This window comes from Melozone crissalis, unplaced genomic scaffold, assembly GCF_028551555.1.
Source record: "Melozone crissalis strain CALT ecotype California unplaced genomic scaffold, PUWL_Pcris_2 ptg000088l_1, whole genome shotgun sequence".
NCBI classification, from domain to species: domain Eukaryota; kingdom Metazoa; phylum Chordata; class Aves; order Passeriformes; family Passerellidae; genus Melozone; species Melozone crissalis.
The window spans coordinates 5,196,704-5,216,202 of NW_026535865.1; the positions used below are offsets into that span (position 1 = coordinate 5,196,704).

The window sequence follows — 19,499 nt, forward strand, 5'->3', positions numbered from 1 at the left end:
CTGACAAACGAATTAAACTGCAGATGTTACAAGAGAGCCATGGAATTCCAGAATGGTTTGGCTTGGAAGGGACCTTCAATCCCACCCAGTGCCACCCCTGCCATGGCAGGGACATTTTCCACTGTCCCAGGCTGCTCCAATTCCCATCCAGCCTGGCTTTGGGCACTGCCAGGGATCCAGGGGCAGCCACAAGCAGGATTTGCCCTCCTTGACTGGACTTGCCCTATGCAGGGAGCCTCACTGGGAGGGAAGAAAGCAGAAATTCTTGGGGTAACTCCGTGGACTCTCAGGTTTGCAGTCCTTTCACAAGCCAGAATTCCAGAAGTGTTTCTGGGATGTAATTGTATCTGTGACCAGTGCTTCCAACTAATCATATTATTTTAAAGTTCCTTTGGTAATTTGTCCTTAATTCCACACAAACTGCTGTTCTGGCATAAAGTGTACTTTGTGATATCAAAGTCAAACAGATTAGGCATGATCCACTTCCAGCGAGGGAGTGTTTTGGAGAGGAGATGATACAACTTAAAAGCTAAAGCTGGCTCCCTGTTTTAATTAAAGGGGATTAAACATCCATCATGATAACGGAAAAGGGACATTTTATAAAAATCAATTACCTTCCTCAGTGTCAGTCTGCTTTAACACCTGTGGTTTCTGGGAGAAGGGAGAGTGTAAAACCCCATCAGCACCCAGGGAAGGTAAATTAAATACAGTTACTGTACAGTTAGAAAATTACATAAATACTGTTACTGTACAGCACGACCACAAAATATCCAGGAAAAATAACTGTATCACCCAATCAGGTGGTACTGACAAAATAAAATGTTACACTCCTAAAGTGCATCAGGCAAATGCACAAGACTCAGATTCAAAGTTTCCTGCAGCACTTCCCCGGCCAGGAAGCCTCCAGGTGGGACTGCACATCTTTATGGAGGTAAAAGTGCTGGTGGAACACCTCAGCATCTAAAAATATTCTTTTGGAACTGCAAAGGCTGAGCCACATCCATTCCTCACTAAAATGCCATAATCACCATGAAGAATGAGGCCTGGCACTCAGCTTTGTTGCTTCTGTCATTATAAAATCAGTTTCTGCTCGCACCGTTTGACAATATGCTCAATTTTAGATCTCACACAGGAGTGTATGAGGTAATTATACACAATATGTATAATTGATACAGCAAAAATTCCCACCACCAGAGGTTTAATACGGGGCTGCAGAATTAAATACATTTCAGTTATTTCAAAAGTTTGAGACTGTGAAAAGGCGGCAATTAAATTCCTAATGCGAGAGGGACATTTTAGTGTAATTTGAGAAAAAAAGCGAGTGAAAGGCTGGGTCTGGCAGCTCCTGCCTCAGGGGCTTCACATGAGGTTACACAACTTCTCCCAAGCCTGGGGTGCTGCACGGCAGTGCCCACACCTCCCAAGCCTCCTGCTCCAGCTGTCAGACTGAATTTCCAGCTGCGGCAGCAGCACTGTGAGAAGGTGAGGAGCAGAGCCTGTGCCTGGGAACAGCACATCCACAGGGAAAATCCCTCTGGAAAGGAGGGTTCTGAGGGAAGCAGCTCCTTTCTCCCCTTCCCTGCAGAAGGCAGCAGGGCTGGTGGCTCCTCACCCTTCCCACAGCCCCAGATAATTTATGGGAGACACAAAGAAAGAGTTACGGCTTTTAACGAGCAATTTTGAAGCAGATACTACCAATATACAGAGTCCTTGGTTCCACTGAATAAATATCTCTGACAGCCAAACAATAACTCTGCCTCTTATTTTAGAGCTCAACCCCAAACTGGTAGACTTTGTAACTCTCCACACTCCTGCTATTCCCTGAGGTGCTTCCAAGATGATCACTGTCAGAGCCACGGAGTCTATAAAAAGGATGAAGGAAGCTGGGAAATTTCCACAGAGGTGGTGCCAGCAAAACAGAAGGAACATTTCAGCCATCCCCAGCAAAGCCAGGCTGCAGCACTGCAATTGCAGCAGTGCAGTCCAACAGCTCCCCCAGCTGAGCCCTGCGACAGCTGCACTCACTCCAACACAGCTGAGGTACCTGGAAAGTTCCAGATCTGCTCCAAGGGGATTCAGATTTACTCTGTGCAGCCAAAGCTTGCTCAGAGGAGAGCTGGAGAACTCTTGAGAGGAGCTGTCATGGTGCAGAACAAGGAGTGGCTTGGCAAGTGGCAAACTCCTGCCTGATGCTCAAGGGAAGGGCAGGGAGGCCCTGCCAAACCAAATCCTGTCACAATCCATCCCAGTCTGTGTCACATACATCACCTACCCATGAAAACTGCACTGAAAGTCCTGGTGGGACTGTGCTGGTGGCCCTGAGCTCCTCATGGGACTGTGCTGCTGGCCCTGAGCTCCATGGCCAAAGGGTTTGAGGAGCTTCCCATGGGCTGTGGCACCATCTGCTGGAGATGGCACCAGGAAAATGGGTTGGAATTAAGGGATTCTGGAGGAAGAACTGACAGGATGCAAACTGAATCATATTCGGAGCTGGAAACCCACAGGATCATCTGCCCAACCCCTGGCCCTGCACAGACACCCCAACAATCCCAGCCTGTCCCAGAGCAGTGCCCAAACACCCCTGGAGCTCTGGCAGCCTTGGGGCTGGGACCATTCCCTGGGATGAACCTTTCCCTGGGATCAGTCACGTCCCAGTCATAACCCAGAACCACATTTCTGGAGCTCCACTTGTTTAACAGAGGTACCACAAGAGATTCTGCAAAATCCTCCTGCGGCTGCCTTGGACAGCGAGCCCAAGGAGCAGGAATGTTGGGAAACAGATTTCATGATGTGTTGGGAAGGGTTTTAAAACTGCCATTGATGTTCCAGAGAGTCAGCCCCTCCCTGCACCCTTCCCAAGCCTGGAAAAGAGCACTGGAGCCATTCATTTACAGCCTCCTGGCTCCTGGGGGCTTTAATGTGCCACAGGCACCAAGCCCCAGAGCCCCCAGGGAGCCATAGCCCCGAGAGGTGGGAGGATGCTGCTGCCACTGCCAGGGCACGGTGACAGCACAGCCTCCCTGTGACATTTCTGCTCTCATTTGCACGCAAATGTCAATATTTATTAGTCACATCCAGATCTTCAGCAAAGCTCCCATGGGTTGCTGAGTCTCTGCATTTATACTTTTAAATTGCTTTTAAAAGAAGCATATTGGCTCTTGGTAACTTATTCCAGACTTCCTACGTTCTTTATTTCATCCTTAACTATCTACTGCTTTTGTGGGAAGGGATTTCCAAGCAGTCTATGCATCAACAGTGTTGAAAAATGCTTTACCATCACGCCAAAAAATGACCATGGAAAAGTAACCTTTTCACTTAACTTGTCCCTGGAGCTGTGAACATATTTATGTATTTAAATAATGGAAATCTGAAAGTAACAGATGTTTCCTGCCTAGAGCACAGAGCAAGAACAACAGTGCTTCATTATTACAGTGCCTCTGAAGCATCCACACATTCCCATCCCCATTTGCTCTCCTGTGCATTCGTTTGCAAAAATCCCCAAGTGCTGAAATCTGGTTTTAATCGTGATGTCAACAAGTCTCCCTAATCCTGCTGAAAGTCAGGAATTAGGCCTCTGAGCAAGCCAGCATGAAAGAGTGAAATTGCTTTTAAATGTAAAGTAGGAGGGAAGAGGAGAGAAAAAATGGGAATTGAGAGATTAGGTAAACCTGATGGAATTTGGTAGAGCTGGGGAAGGGATATTTTAGTGGTGTTCAGGAGCCCTCACTCACCAGGATTTGGGCTCCCCAAAATGCAAGTAGTTGATGCTGTAGAGATCCATGTCCTCTGTATGCCAAGCAAAAGTTGTCTTCCACATGCCAAAGTAGAGGTAGGGAGTGTTCACCCCCTCGATGATGATGCCACACTCGTGCTCCACCATGTCCAGGAGGGTGTTCAGGTTGCCAATGTTCCACTCATCCACGTCCTGGAAGCCAACAGGAATGGTTTGTGCTGGGAATGGCAGGAGCAGGCACAGCCTCAGCTCCCTGCAGGGCCTCAGGGGCTGCTGCTGGTGCCACCTGCATTAACTGAACCCCCTCTGCCCTCAGGAAGGTTCATTTGGTGCTCCAGCACTCTGCAGAGGCTCTTGCACCGTGCAATTAACTGTTCTGTAATGAACACAGCACACAGGGTAAAACACACTCCTCTCAGATGTTCCCCTGATCACAAACACCCCAGTGTGGCCAAAGGGGCAGAACCTTCAACCTCAGGCCAGAGCTCCAGGTGAAACCAGAAACCACCTGAGAACAGTTGTGCTGGTGCCTGGTTGTGTCCCACCCTGATCCCAGCAGGGAAGGATGTGACACTCCCACCAAACACCAAATCCTCCGCACCCCTGAGATGTGCATGGCTCTGAGCACCCCAGATATCTCTGCTTATTCTAATTAATCCCATATTAAACCTCGCTGATAATAAAAAGACACTCATACATTCACACACAATCAGACAACACTCCAAAGAAAGCCACTTCCCACTCAAAAGAAAACTACAGAGGAAGAGATTTAAATTATCTGCCTAAAAAGAGTAAGGAGAGAGAAACCTTTATCATTTACAGAATTACTTGAAGCAGAGGATGAAATTTCACCATGGAAAAGCTTAAACAATTTGAATTGTAAAATAATTCAGTGTGCAGGTGCATTGTATCCTAATGGAGCTGCCTACAAGGAAAAGATCCAAATGCAAATAATTTAAAATCCAAATGTAAATAATTTAAAATCCAAATGCAAATTATTTATGTTAAGACTCAAATATATTTTTGATGTAGCATCATTTCCTTGAAATGCTGGTTATCTCTGGCTTTCTAAGGAGCTTCAGCAGAAATCTCCATTTTATTCCCTTAAAAAAGAAACAAAACTCAAGGTATAGACAATTTTTTGTCACAGTTTGCAAAAGAATTTGTTTAAATCACACTTTTCCTCATTTTTCAACTAAAAGTCAGCTTTTCACAGCTTCCACTGACTATTATCCTGAATCTCAGAGGAAGTTTTGTAATGAGGGGAAAACCACAAAGGCATTGGGTTTTTTTTAGGGTGGCTACATCAGTGAAATTCTGAATTACTGCTCCTCAATGAGAAAAGTAAGTCAGAAAAAGGAAATAAATGAAGGAGAAGCACTGCACTTACTGCATCATACAGGGAGCCACTGATGTCAGCCCCATAGATGGGGGACACAAAGGTGAGATTCTTCCAGTACTTGCGCTCCAGGTCCTCAAAATCCTGGTGCCGAGGGGTGCAGTACCTGCCAGGGAACACAGGCATGGGAGCAGCTCTGAGGGTGTATTTCACCTTTAATTCACACAACTGCTGCCTTTCCACCTCTGCACAAACCCTCTGGGGCAGGCTGGATGTGCAGCACCTCATCCCCATCCCATGGAGACGTGAGGTGAGGTTATCCCACAGCCCTCAGGTGCCAGGAAAACTCCAAAGCTGATTATCCTGGAATGGTTTGGGTTGGAAGGGAACTTAAATCCCACCCAGTGCCACCCTTGCCTGGGCAGGGACACCTCCCAAGTTCCAGGCTTCCCCCAGTGCCCTGGCCTTGAGCACTGCCAGGGATGCAGGGGCAGCCACAGCTGCTCTGGGCACCCTGTGCCAAGGTGTGCCCATCCTCACAGCCAGGAATTCCTAATTCCCAATATCCCATCTCAATCCACCCTCCTTCAGCTTAAAGCCATGGCTGTATAATCTCAGTCCTGATTAAAACCCAGGGTCCTCCAGAACTCTGGAGAAGTCCAGGCTCTGGAACCAGGATGAGACTGCAGTGGCACATCCCAGCTGATGAAGTGCCTTGCAGAGCCCCCAGGCACTCTGGAAGACACTCGAGTCACCAGTGTCAGCCCAAGCACCCCAAAGTATCTGCATTTCTACCCCAGCCATGGAACACCTTTTCCAGAAGAGCCAAGAGATCCTTTTTTGGTGCCAAGCCATTCTTTTCAGAAAGATTCTCAGCCAAATGCTGACCCTGAACAATCCTTCTACACCAGCTCTCAGAAACAGCTCTGAGATACACCAAAACCCAAGCCACAAACTGGTTTGAGACTCAATAAAAGCAGTTTCCCCCCAAATGCTCCACGTTTAACATGGCTGCACTTTCTCATCAGCCAGTTTTGGGCAAGAAAAGCCTCCCAGGAGCTGCCCCGTGCCCGTGTGGAGCCCTGCAGGCACGCACTTCTCGCTGTTGGCCAGGCGCCGGTACTCGCCCACGGTCATGGGCTTCTTCTGGATGTTGTACTGGGTGAAGAGCCCTGACTGGCCCGTGACCACCTGCTGGATGGGAGCTGGGATCACCATGTCATCGATGTCATCGTAGGTGCGCCGTGGCTTCCACTCCTTGGGGGGGATCACCTGCAACGGGGACAGAAACATGGGAATGTCACAGATACTGCAGCTGTGGGGATCACCTGAATGGGGACAGAAACATTGAAAAGTCACGGATACTGCAGGGAACAAAACCATGGAATTGTCACAGATACTGCAGCTGTGGGGATCACCTGCAATGGGGAACAAAAACCATGGAACTGCCACAGACACTGCAGGGAACAAAACATGGAACTGTCACAGACACTACAGAGAATAAAACCATGGAACTGTCACTGACACTGCAGGAAACAAAACCATGGAACTGTCACAGACACTGCAGCCCTGGATTTGGGGGCATGAGGGGCTCCACTTCCTTGGGGGGATCACCTGCAATGGGGACAAAACCATGGAACTGCCACAGACACTGCAGGGGGGATCACCCGAATGGAGAACAAAAACATGGAACTGTCACAGACACTGCAGCTGTGGGGATCACCTGCAACAGGGACCAAAAACCGTGGAACTGTCACAGACACTGCAGCTGTGGGGATCACCTGCAACAGGGACCAAAAACCGTGGAACTGTCACTGACACTGCAGGGAACAAAACATGGAACTGTCACAGACACTGCAGCCCTGGCTTTGGGGGCTTGTCAGCACTTGGGCCATGTCAGCACAGGCTGATGAGATCATTTGCTCTGACAAGGACTTGTTAGGAGTGGTGTTTAGCTGGCCTTAATAAAGCACAGTGGAGAAATAAAGCTGTTAGGCATGGAATAATTCTTATTTCTTCTAAAACACAGGTCAATTACTGGGTTTATTGCTGCTCTAAAGAGAGCTGGCTATTGATGAAGAGCTCTCCGTGGAATGTTTCCTTGTCCACTCAAGTGTACAAGCAATTATCTTCCAGGACTTTGCTAGGGAGATTATTTTAATAGAGCTTGTTGGCAACTTCCAGATATTGTAAAGAAATTACTTTACTTGTAGGATTAATCTGAGCATTCCAGGTCAGCCAGCCCTGCCTCACCCAGCCCCTCACCTTGGCCAGCTCCTGCCCTCACCTTGCCCAGCCCCTCACCTTGCCCAGCCCTGCCCCAGCCATCCCCTCACCTTGGCCATCCCCTCATCTTGGCCATCCCCTCACCTTGGCCATCCCCTCATCTTGGCCATCCCCTCACCTTGGCCATCCCCTCATCTTGGCCATCCCCTCATCTTGGCCATCCCCTCACCTTGGCCATCCCCTCACCTTGGCCATCCCCTCACCTTGCCCATCTCCTCACCTTGGCCATCCCCTCACCTTGGCCATCCCCTCATCTTGGCCATCCCCTCACCTTGGCCATCCCCTCATCTTGGCCATCCCCTCACCTTGGCCATCCCCTCACCTTGGCCATCCCCTCATCTTGGCCATCCCCTCATCTTGGCCATCCCCTCACCTTGGCCATCCCCTCACCTTGGCCATCCCCTCACCTTGGCCAGCTCCTCACCTCACCCAGCCCCTCACCTTGCCCAGCCCTCAGCCATCCCCTCACCTTGCCCACCCTCACCTTGGCCAGCTCCTGCCCTCACCTTGCCCAGCCCTCAGCCATCCCCTCACCTTGCCCACCCTCACCTTGCCCAGCCCTCAGCCATGCCCTCACCTGGCCCATCCCCTCACCTTGCCCAGCCCCTTGCCCATGCCCCCACCTTGGCCAGGCCTGCCCTGTGGGCTCCCTGGGACTCCATGAAGGCGATGAACCTCCCGAAGTCGCGGAACTCCTCCAGCGAGGGCCGGAAGGTCATGATCTTACAGCCAGGGTTCTGCGGGCTGGGGTTTTCCGACCCCATAGCTCCAGTCCTGCACAGGGGACACAGGGAGGAAAATATACTGGTTAAACCTTTGGTTTCTAACTCCCAACTCTAAGGAGTTCCACAGAAAGCCTGCAGAGATTTTTCATTTCCTCACACAGCTCCCGCAAGGGGGGATTTGTAAGAGCAACCCTCTGACATGGACACGAGGAGCTCCCAACCAAAAATCCACTTAGTCAGGAACTCCTGACACCAGGATCACCCGAGAGCTTGGCCAGGGGCTAAATATAAACCACATCTGCCCCCAGTTCAGCACAGAAAGTGGTGCCACAAAAATAACAACTCCTCACCACCTTCAGCTCTGTCACTGTGCACAACTTGCCACCACGCAAGTTTTCCACCAAAATGCTTCACCATTTTCTGTTTAGGTTCAAACCCAACAGCTTTCCCAAATCTGGGTTTTTTTCATGTTCTGGACTACACTAAAAATTATAAAATTAAGGGGTTTTTTTAAACATAGCTTCATTACACTTTGTCTTTGCAATGTACATAAACAGAACAAAGTGTCAGGCAAGTCTCACAAGAAATACAGACACACAATTCCAAACATCCAAAACAAATTCTCAAACCATTCAGGATGAAATAATAATTTTTAAAATATACTTTTTTAAGGTTATGCTGTAAATTTGTAAGGGAAATAAAATGTTTTAGTGGCGTTTCAGCTGCAAATATCCCCAGGAATGAATTCTCCATGAGGAGGAGCTGCAGCAGCTCCACACTCTGAGCACTCACGAGATGGCAGTGCTGGGCTGTGGAGGATGAACTGCAGGGAAACAGCTCCTGCCAGGCTTTCACATGGAAAAAAAGCATGTAAAGAGTGTTTAAACTGATTTCAGAGCAGCCAAGAAGTATTGCAGATGCTCCTGGAAGTAGTCACAGTGTTAGGAAAACACAAAATGAAGCAGGGAATACTCCCAGCTCTGTGTTTGAATGGGTGAGTGTGGCACAGAACTCACCCCAGAGACAACCAGTGCTCCCAGCTCCTGGAATTAAAACCACCTAAAGTGGGCAGACTCCACACCCAGGGCACCAAAGTTTCATTTTAACTGGATAAAACTTTTCCTTTCAAAGGCACATGAACAGTTTGGAGTGAAATTTTAGAAGCCAGAAAACATTAGAATTTTACACAGTAACTTTTACGCAAATTTGTTTCAAAACAAGGATCTGCAAGTCTTATGTCCTTCCCCAAGGAGTCTTTAAAGGAATTTTATGCATGAAATCACAGCTTCTCACAGGCAGAAAAGCCTTTCCCAAGCCAGGAGCCAGAGATGCAGAACCCAGTCCAGAATAAAATCAAATTATGAATCCCAGTATTGCAGGAAATCCCAGAGCAAAACCAGTTGAGGGAGAAAAATACCATTTCACCCCGTTCACCCCAAGATACTTCACTTCTCATCTCCGACAGGAATTGTTGGAAACAAAAGGGCCATTTAAGCAACCCCTCCATCTTCAGGGTGGCCCTGCCCAGGGAGATTCCCAACCCTGCCAACAAGGAACAAAAATTGCCTTTTTTTTGAGAACAAAACCTGCTGTTTCAGGGTCAGCACTGGAGGAGAAGCAGCAGATTGATCCCTGCCCATGGGGAGCCCTTCCTGTACAAATGTTTTGCAGGAGCACAAGGAGGAAATCCCTGGGATGAGCCAGGGGAGCTGGGGACCCATCTGCCAGGGGTTTGCTCAAATCCCCCAGAAAACAGGGCTGAGCTGGAGGGAAAGGGGCTGCAGGGGAGTGGGACAGGGACAGAAACCATCCCAAATCCTGCCACAGCCTTCTGGGAACGCTGGGGCTATTTTTGGGCAGGGTCTGGAGATGGCAGGGGCCGAGGGGAGCGGGGAGCTGGAGCAGGAGCTGGCTCAGGAGTGAATTCCATCCTGAGCAGGAGCCCTGCCAGCACCATCTGCTCCACAGAGGCTTCCCAGAGCTGCAGCTTTACCCACAGCCAGGGCAAAACAAACAGCCAAAGCCAGGCTTGATCCCATCCTTCCCTCAAGATTCTCTCACAAAATTCCAGCTTTTAGTCGATAAACTCAGGGCAAAGAGTAGAAATTTGTGTTCCTGTAAGGAAGGGAGATCAAAAACTGCTTCATGCAAAGCTTAATCAATTAATTAAAGGATAAAACTACTTCCTGCAAAGCTTAATTAATTAATTAAAAGGTCTACTGCCTCAGTACAAGCAGCATCACCTGGCACTCTGGAATTCTTTAGTCCAGACACAGCAAAACACAGGATTTTTCCATGTGCAGTCCCATCCAAAGAACATTCCAACACCTACTCTAGATAATGTACATTTAGCCAATCAAACCAATTAAGCTATTGCAATAAAATGGCCACAGAGCTCATGGGAAGGGGGGAATCAGGTCCATGAGCTCAGTGAGATGTGGGAGCTTCCCCCACCAGCCCCAGGGAGCTGGGAACACCGGGGCCAGGGGAAGCTTGGGGAAGAGGAGAATTTCTGTCCCAAGTGCTTCCCACGTGGAATTGTTTTGGGGAAAGCAGTGCCAGGACTCGTGGTCATCTCCACCTCAGGATTTGTGGCCACCAGGACTCGTGGCCACCTCCATCCCAGGATTTGTGGCCACCAGGACTCGTGGCCAGCTCCGTCCCAGGATTTGTGGCCACCAGGACTCGTGGTCATCTCCACCTCAGGATTTGTGGCCACCAGGACTCGTGGCCACCTCCATCCCAGGATTTGTGGCCACCAGGACTCGTGGCCAGCTCCGTCCCAGGATTTGTGGCCACCAGGACTCGTGGCCTGCTCTGTCCCAGCTGTGGGATCACACAGCCCACACAGCAGGACAGGGCTGCAGCTTCCTCTGGGATTTTCAGGAGATGGCCCCAATTAGGCAGTGCCCTAAGGAGCTGCCAGCATCCCTGGAAGGTTCCAGAGCAGAATCTGACTGTTCTGAGCACACTGAGAGCCCTCCCAGCCCCAGCAGGGCTGCAGATGAGGGCCAGGTGGGAACAAACCCTTCTCTGAGTACTGACAAGGAGGATTCTGCACTCAGAGCCTCCATCAGCTCCTGAAAGGAAGAGTGAAGGTATTTGTCTCAGCTGGATACGTTCTGTTTCTTTGTGAGACAGTAACAACCTGAAATATTATGAAAACCTTCTCATTTTCAACCATTGTGAGGAAGCACAAAAACTTGTCTCCAGAGGGACGATCTCGGTGCACACAAAGAACTGAGTTTTAATTTCAATGACTTTTACTTCTCAATGAGACGTTTCCCTTCCAAAACTGATGTGAACCAAGGCACTTTTGTGACTGAAATCCTGCACCTGTGGGCTGAAATCTTTGTACAGCACAGAAAAAGTCCAGCTGAGATCAAGGATTGCTACAGGACTGACAGACTGGGAATCCTTCCTCCACGAAAAGGGCTGGGATTTCTGAGCAGCTCCTGCTGCTGCCCCACTGCTGATCTCCTTCCCCTCTACTCCCAAGAATCAGATTCCAGCACTCACACAAACAAAATGTAAATTTTTAAATGTGAAGTTTGCTGTTGCTCAGCCCAGTTTTAAACAACTGTGTAATTACAGCAAGGATTTAAACTAACACCTTGCCCCCAAAAATATTTATAGATAGATAAATATTTATAGATTATATAAATATATTATTATATTATTATAGATATAATGTTATATTATTATACAATATTATATAATATAAATGTATTATTATATTATTCTAGATATAATATTTATAGATTCAGTTCATCACATTTTTAACATTCAAATTGCTTTGAGTTCTGTATATCCTCCATATAGGCTAAGTTGTTTTAAACAACTGTGCAATTACAGCAAGGATTTAAACTAACACCTTTCCTCCAAAATATTTATAGATAGATAAATATTTATATATTATATAAATATATTATTATATTATTCTAGATATAGTATTATATTGTTATATAATATTATATAATATAAATATATTATTATATTATTATAGATATAATATTTATAGATTCAGTTCATCACATTTTTAACATTCAAATTGCTTTGAGTTCTGTATATCCTCCATATAGGCTAAGTTGTTTTAAACAACTGTGCAATTACAGCAAGGATTTAAACTAACACCTTTCCTCCAAAATATTTATAGATAGATAAATATTTATATATTATATAAATATATTATTATATTATTCTAGATATAGTATTATATTGTTATATAATATTATATAATATAAATATATTATTATATTATTATAGATATAATATTTATAGATTCAGTTCATCACATTTTTAACATTCAAATTGCTTTGAGTTCTGTATATCCTCCATATAGGCTAAGTTGTTTTAAACAACTGTGCAATTACAGCAAGGATTTAAACTAACACCTTTCCTCCAAAATATTTATAGATAGATAAATATTTATATATTATATAAATATATTATTATATTATTCTAGATATAATATTATATTATTATATAATATGAATCTATTATTATATATATAATATTTATAGATTCAGTTAATCACATTTTTAACATTCAAATTGCTTTGAGTTTTGTATATCCTCCATAAAGGCTAAGTAAACACAACAGAGGAAATATTTGGAAAAGAGGAACAGAGACAACATTCCCACCCAGCACAGGGATGAAGATCTACAGTGCTTGGTATTTGACAAATTGAGAGTTATTTTCTATTAAATTTTACACTCCACAAGACTCCTCCACAATTCCAGATCCTCCTGTACTTGAAATCAAGCAGCATATGTAGCTCATTAAGAGAAAATAAAATTTTCCCCCAAAACACCCTCTTTGCTGTAGAAGTGCACAGTTACTCACACACTTCTCTAGCAACAAAATTATTTAGCCACAAACTGTATTTAAAAGGGTAAAAAAAAAAGTGGTTACATTTAGGAGCAATAAATCTGGATGACTTTAAAACAGTTTATTATTGCCTGAGGCAAGGTAGTTAACATGTAATGGTTATTTCTGACTAAATCCAGATCAGAACCTCAAAAACTCAATAGTTTGACTGAATAGACAAGATAAAGTTACCCCAAAACCACAGAAATCAGTTCACGAAGCAGTGCTGAGGCCCAGCCTTCCCAAGGACTGCAGGAGGCTCAGTTTGCTGCATGGCACCAGTTATCTCTGCTGCATTTATTACCTCCACTGCTTCAGGAGTCTTTAAAAGCAACTTAAACCAGTGTTATAAAAGGCACTTCACATGGGCTGAGCCCTGGAATCTGAGCGGGAATTCCAAGTTTTAACCCCTGGCACCTCAATCCAAGGCAGCAGGACAGCAAATGTTAAAATCAGGTATCCCACAGTGTTTATTCCTTCAGGAAAGGACATCAGAACCTTGCAGAGCAAGCAGGAGCCTCGATTACTTGTCACAACTTAGGGACAGAGCCATTTGCTACCACGGCTTAATTAAGGTGCTTATTTTCATTTGTATTTTCATAGGGTCAATCACACTCCTGTATAAATGAGGCAGCTCCTCAGTGTTTATTCCTACAGGAAAGGACATCAGAACCTTGCAAAGCAAGCAGGAGCCTCGATCACTGCAGAGCTTTGCCCAAAAGGTGATTCCTGCATCAGAAAACACCTCAATAAGGACTAATTCCCAGTTTTCCTTCCACAATCCTGCCAGAACAGAAAGCCTGGAGTTCTCAGCAACTTCCCTAAGCTCCTTTAGATTTTTACAACAAAAGCCCTCAACAAATGGGGCTGTCAGCGGCGTTTTTAACCAGCCTGCCCATACAAAAGGAAGCCCTGGGCTGGTTTTGTGCCCGAGGCAATGCCCGGGCTGGGTGTGACACACTGACCCACTTCCAGCTGCCACCACATCCCGGGAATGCTCCGGAGCTCGGGCAGGGGGGCAGCGAGCCTGGAGCGGCCCTGCAGAACCCCAGCGAGCCGGGACAGGCACCCCAGGAACCCCCAGGTATCCCCGGCCTGGAACAGCCCTGCAAAACCTCAGGTCAGATGGACAGGTACCCCAGGAACCCCCAGGAACCCCAGCCTGCCACGGCCCTGCAGAACTGCAGGTCACCTGGACAGGTACCCCAGGAACCCTCAGGTATCTCCTGCCTGGCACGGCCCTGCAGAACTGCAGCAAGCTTGGACAGGTACCCCAGGTATCCCCAGGAACCCCAGCCCAGCATGGCCCTGCAAAACCTCAGCTCACCTGGACAGGTACCCCCAGGAACCCTCAGGTACCTCCAGAAACCTCAGCCCAGCATGGTCCTGAAGATCCCCAGCTCACCTGGACAGGTACCCCAGGAACCCCTAGGTAACCCCAAGAACCCCAGCCTGCAGCACAGCCCTGCAAAACCTCAGCTCACCTGGACAGGTACCCCCAGATACCCTCAGGAACCCCAGCCCCTCCCCAGCTCACCTGGACAGGTACCCCAAGGAACTCCAGTCCCTTTCCTGGCTCACCTGCCCAGGAACCTCAGTCCAGCACAGCCCTGCAGAACCCCAGCTCACCTGGAAAGGTACCCCAGGTCCCCTAGGTACCCCCAAGTACCCCTAGGCACCCCAGCCCTTTCCTGGCTCACCTGCCCAGGTATCCCCAGGAACCCCAGCCCTTTCCTGGTTTACCTGCACAGGAACCCCCAGGTACCCCAGTTCCTCCCTGGCTCACCTGCCCAGGTACCCCCAGGTATCCCCATAAACCTCAGCCCCTCCCCAGCTCACCTGCCCAGGTACCCCCAGGTACCTCATTCCCCCCCAGGCTTCTCCCAGCCCGCACCCATTTCACACCTCTCAGCCAAACCCGCAGCTCCAGGAGTGACAATTTAAAGCCTGAATTAACCCCAGAGCTTGGAGGTGAACCGAGACAATTTGGATCTCTCCCAGCTCTGCTTTATCCAGGTCTCTCTGGAAGCTGCAGCTCCAAACTCGACACACCCCACCCAGGTGAAGCTGTGCTGCTCGTTCTGCCAACTGAGATCAAATGTGGGAAACTCCACAAAAACTTCTTATCTGCACCAAAACCTCACCAAAGGCCTCTCCTTTGGTGATTTCTAGGAGATTTAGGAACAAAAGGGCAATCCTGTGTTCTCTGAGGGTCTGGGAACTGTGGCTTGTTCATGAGCCTTATAAAACATAAAAATAATGAAGCTTCAGGTCACTTCTGCCATGAGCGAGGCACACCCAGACCAAGGAAGGGCAGAACACAAAAGTTTTCTCCTGTGCCATCCAGTGAGAGCATGGCCGAGGAGCTGCCTCATTTATACAGGAGAGTGAATATGAAAATATAAATGAAAATATAAATGAAAATATAAATGAAAATATAAATGAAAATAAGCACCTTAATTAAGCCATGGTAGCAAATGGCTCTACCCCTAAGCTGTGACAAGACAGAACATATCTGGTCCAGCACAAAAGTTAAAAAGAGAAAATCTTATTAAGCAACAATCAGTTTAGTGGGGAACACTGAAGAGGGAGGAACACCTTCCTCATATCCCACAGTGATAAGTCATTAATATCCCCCAGCCTGTGGGAAATGACAGGATTCCTGCCAACATTCTGCAGCATCCAGGATTTCAGCCGCTACTGCAAACGGACAAACCCCCTTGAATTCTTCAGCAGATGACAAATAATTCCTTCCAGCAGCCCCGGAGGATCCCAGTGGCATCCAAAGCCATTAAGCAAATCCCTCACTTGTGTGACACATTTAGCTGCCATCCATCTTTGCCATTAACAGATGCTCCAGTGAAGGAACGTGGGGCAGCACAGGCTCTGCAAACCCTTCCCCACAGCACATCCCGAGCCTGGGTGAGTCAGGAAGGGGAAATCCACCGGTCCCGAGCCCTCCTGACTGCTCAGAATTCACTGAAACACCAAGTTCCTCCTGACTGCCAAGAGCTTTCCCTCCCCTGCTGCCTGGCTGGCTCGCAATGATTATTTCTGCTCTCAGGTGCATTGCCTGCTCTCTTAAAAATGAGATGTAAACTTGCAAGGTGAATCAGAGCCTCCTGATGCTGACAGTGTTTGCTGGACATCCCAGGAGGAAATAAAACACAGCCCTGCATAAATGTGAAATCCCCACAGAGCCCTTCCAGCAGGGCTGGCCAAACTGGTTCTCCCAACTCACAGCAAATTTCTTACGACCTTTTATATGGAAATAGCTCCGCGTTTTCAGGAGCTGTCTGTATTTTGGGTGATCTAAACCACCTGCAGAGCTGTGAAACTCCCACTTTAGCTTAATCTTTCCTTGGTGCATGACAGGAGTTGAGAACAGCTCCCAGTGAGAGCAGCAGTGTCCCCACAGCTCAGGTGAGCCCTTCCCATGACCAATGGCCAGGATTATCTACAGCAAACGGGTGGGATTCTCCCTCAAAGTGAATTTTGCTCCTGACTTCCCATCAAAAGCTCATTTTTTTAATTTATAAAAGCCCATGTTCATCCTAAAGCCAAACTTGGAATGTGACCTGTATACTTTGGGTCTTTACCAAAGTGCTCTGACTTACTGACAAAACTGACTCCTTCTATATATTTTTATATATATATAAAATATATTTTATGTCCTTTTGTATATATATATTAATATATTACATATTTCATGCATCATGTTTATATATAGGACCATATATATATATATATATATACACTTATACACTATATATATATATAAATTCACTTATACACTATATATATATATATATACACTTATACACTATATATATATATATATATATATATATATATATACACTTTTATATATATATATATACACACTTTTTATATATATATATATATACACACTTTTTTGTTTTTCCGGTCCCACTGGGCCAGTCAAGGCAATTGTCTCTTTCCAATCAGCATAAAAAGAACAATCCACCACGTAGGGTTAGACAGAATTTTCCTGTCAAAAGATGCTCCAGTGAATGTCTCATCCATGAACATCAGCTCTGGAACAAGGAATCACTTTACATCCACCTACATCTCCTTTGCATGGGAGGATCTCCTGCCTGTCATGAGGCAGGAACAGCCGTGGATTCCTTCAGGATTCCTTCAGGATTCCTTTAAGATCCCTTTAGGATTCCTTCAGGATCCTTCTGGCACTGCAGGAGTTGGCCAGCCCGCCCCAACTTCCTTCTCTTGTTACAGGGAAGCCCAAGAACTGGGAACTCGCTGTCACCGAGCAATTACCGGGTGCTCCAACAGTTACTGGATGTAATTGCTAAAATGTAACTGTGAGTTTGGCATTCTAGGCCTGAGGTTCCCCTGACTCTGTGAATTTCAGTGAAACAGGAAAAGGAAAGTGACGAGAAAAACGGAAAAGTTCCCAGGAAATAAGCAATGTTGCGGGTGAAACGCTATCAGGTTTCAGACGGACAGAGCTCCTTAAAATTGACTCTTTTTGGTTAAAGGAAACTTTGTTTTGGGAAGGTCATGCTCGCCCTAACAGAGATTTCCACTGGTCCAAACGAGTTACCGAGCACAGATGCAGCGTCCCAGGGCAGAGCAGCAGCTCCATCCCAACACAGACCGAGCAGGGATGAAATGGATCCTCACTGGTGCCCTCATTGCTCAGCACACAGGGGCCCAAAGCTGCCTCTCTGCAACACCCCTGGCTCCTAACACCCTCAAAACCACCCAGGAAAGCCAAGAACACCTTTGGGTGAATCCCGGAACGTCCCAAACAGAGAGGGACTCACAGGAGAATCCAGCGCAGCCCCTGGTCCTGCACAGACCCCCAACAATCCCACCCTGGGCACCAAACCGGGAGGAACCCACAGGAGAATCCACTGCAGCCCTTGGTCCTGGGCACCCTGACAGGGCCGGGACCATTCCCTGGGGAGCCTGGCAGTGCCCAGCACCTTGAGCAGAGCCAAGAACACCTTTGGGTGAATTCCAGAATGTCCCAAACCGGGAAGGAACACACAGGAGAATGCAGTGCAGCCCCTGGTCCTGCACAGACCCCCCAACAATCCCACCCTGGGCAGGGCCGGGACCATTCCCAGAGGAACCTGGCAGTGCCCAGCACCTTGGGCAGTGCCCAGCACCTTGCCCTGAGCCCCATGCCAAGCCCTGGCACCGCTCCAGCCCCTCCCGGGCTCCTGTCCCCGCTGCAGACCCCAAGGAAGGATTTCCTGAAGGATTCCCCCTCCACCCCGTCCCCTCCGCTGCGCCCCCAGGAGCGGCTGGGCCGGGGCGGGCACACGAACCCCGCAGCTCCCGAGGGTCCCGGGCTGTACCCGCTCCCCGGCCCGGGGACAGCGATTGACAGAGGAACTGACAGAGGAATTCACAGAGGAATTGACAGGGACGGGAGAGAAGCGCCGCGGCCGGGCCCAGGCTCTGACAGTGCCGGAGGAGGGAAGGGAAGCGCCGACAGAACAGCCCAGCCCGGCCGCTGTCACCTTCCTGCCCCCGGTTTTCCCAGCACCGAATGACGGAGCCAGCGGCGGCTCCTGCTCGCCCCCAGCCCCCGGGATCGCCATTGATCCCCGTGCGCGGCCCGAACCCCGCGGGCGGTGAATCCCCGCGGGCAGCCCCGGCTCGGGGCACCGGGACCCCGGGGGTGCCACCCACACAAAGCGCGCCGGGGCCGGTGCGGGCCCGTCCGGGCCGGCTGCGGGGGAGGCCGCGCGGGGGCCGCGGGCCCGGAAGGGAGCGGCGGGGACGGGGCCGCGCCGGGAGCGGCGGGGCCGGGGCCGGGAGCGGCGGCGGGCCCGGCGGCGCGGGGGGCGCAGCGCGGGTGGCGGGGTGCGGGCCCGCTCGGGCCGGGGCCGGTGGCGGTGCCGGTGGCGGGGCGGGGGCGCGGTCCGGCCGTACCTGCGCGCGGGGCCCTCGGCGGCGCGGGGGGCGCAGCGAAGGGGGGGCGCCCAGGCGAGCGCAGCGCCCCGCGGCCACCACCTGCGCCCGCCTCCCCGCCGCGCCCATTGGCCGCGCGCGGCACCGCCCTCGCGCCCATTGGCCGCGCCACCGGGGACGGACGGCGGGGTCAGCCAATGGCGAGCCCGATCGCCGAATAACAAGGCGAGCGCCGGCGTTGATTGGTCGGAGGCGCGGAGCGACGGTCCGCCCACCGACGGGCGGGGCAGCGGGGAGCGCTCCCGTCACTCATGCGCTTTCCGCCAATCGCACACCGCCTTCTTCTATCGGCGGCCCGCCCCCCAGCGGTCATTGGATGAGGCGGGCGCCGGGCGGGCGCTGATTGGCGGCGTTTGGTGCCCATCAGGCGCGGGGCGGGGCGGTGAGGACGTGAGGAGCCGCACAGCGCGGGGCGGGGGCGCTGCGGCCGCGCTGCGCCAATGGGGGAGCGGCGAGCGCGCGCGCCCCCGCGCGGCCGGGCGGGGAACGGCGGGGACTGAGGGGACAGCGCGGGGACAGCGGGGACCGAGAGGGAGACAAGCAGGGATTGAGGGGGACAGTGGGAATTGGGGACCGGCAC

The 19,499-nt window shown here is 49.5% G+C and overlaps 1 protein-coding gene across 1 annotated transcript in view; it reads right to left on the reverse strand.

The window, feature by feature from the left end:
* KDM4B (lysine demethylase 4B) overlaps positions 1 to 18,948 on the reverse strand; it is a 70,576-nt gene extending 51,628 nt beyond the window's left edge. Inside the window, exons 1-5 of the mRNA XM_054291116.1 lie at positions 18,881 to 18,948; positions 7,982 to 8,132; positions 6,169 to 6,344; positions 5,124 to 5,238; positions 3,732 to 3,925 (exon numbers count right to left, since the gene is read on the reverse strand). Coding sequence (XP_054147091.1) covers positions 3,732 to 3,925; positions 5,124 to 5,238; positions 6,169 to 6,344; positions 7,982 to 8,122 — 626 coding nt within the window. The 5' untranslated portion in view covers positions 8,123 to 8,132; positions 18,881 to 18,948. The remainder of the gene's footprint in view (positions 1 to 3,731; positions 3,926 to 5,123; positions 5,239 to 6,168; positions 6,345 to 7,981; positions 8,133 to 18,880) is intronic.
* Between the last annotated feature and the right edge of the window lie 551 nt (positions 18,949 to 19,499).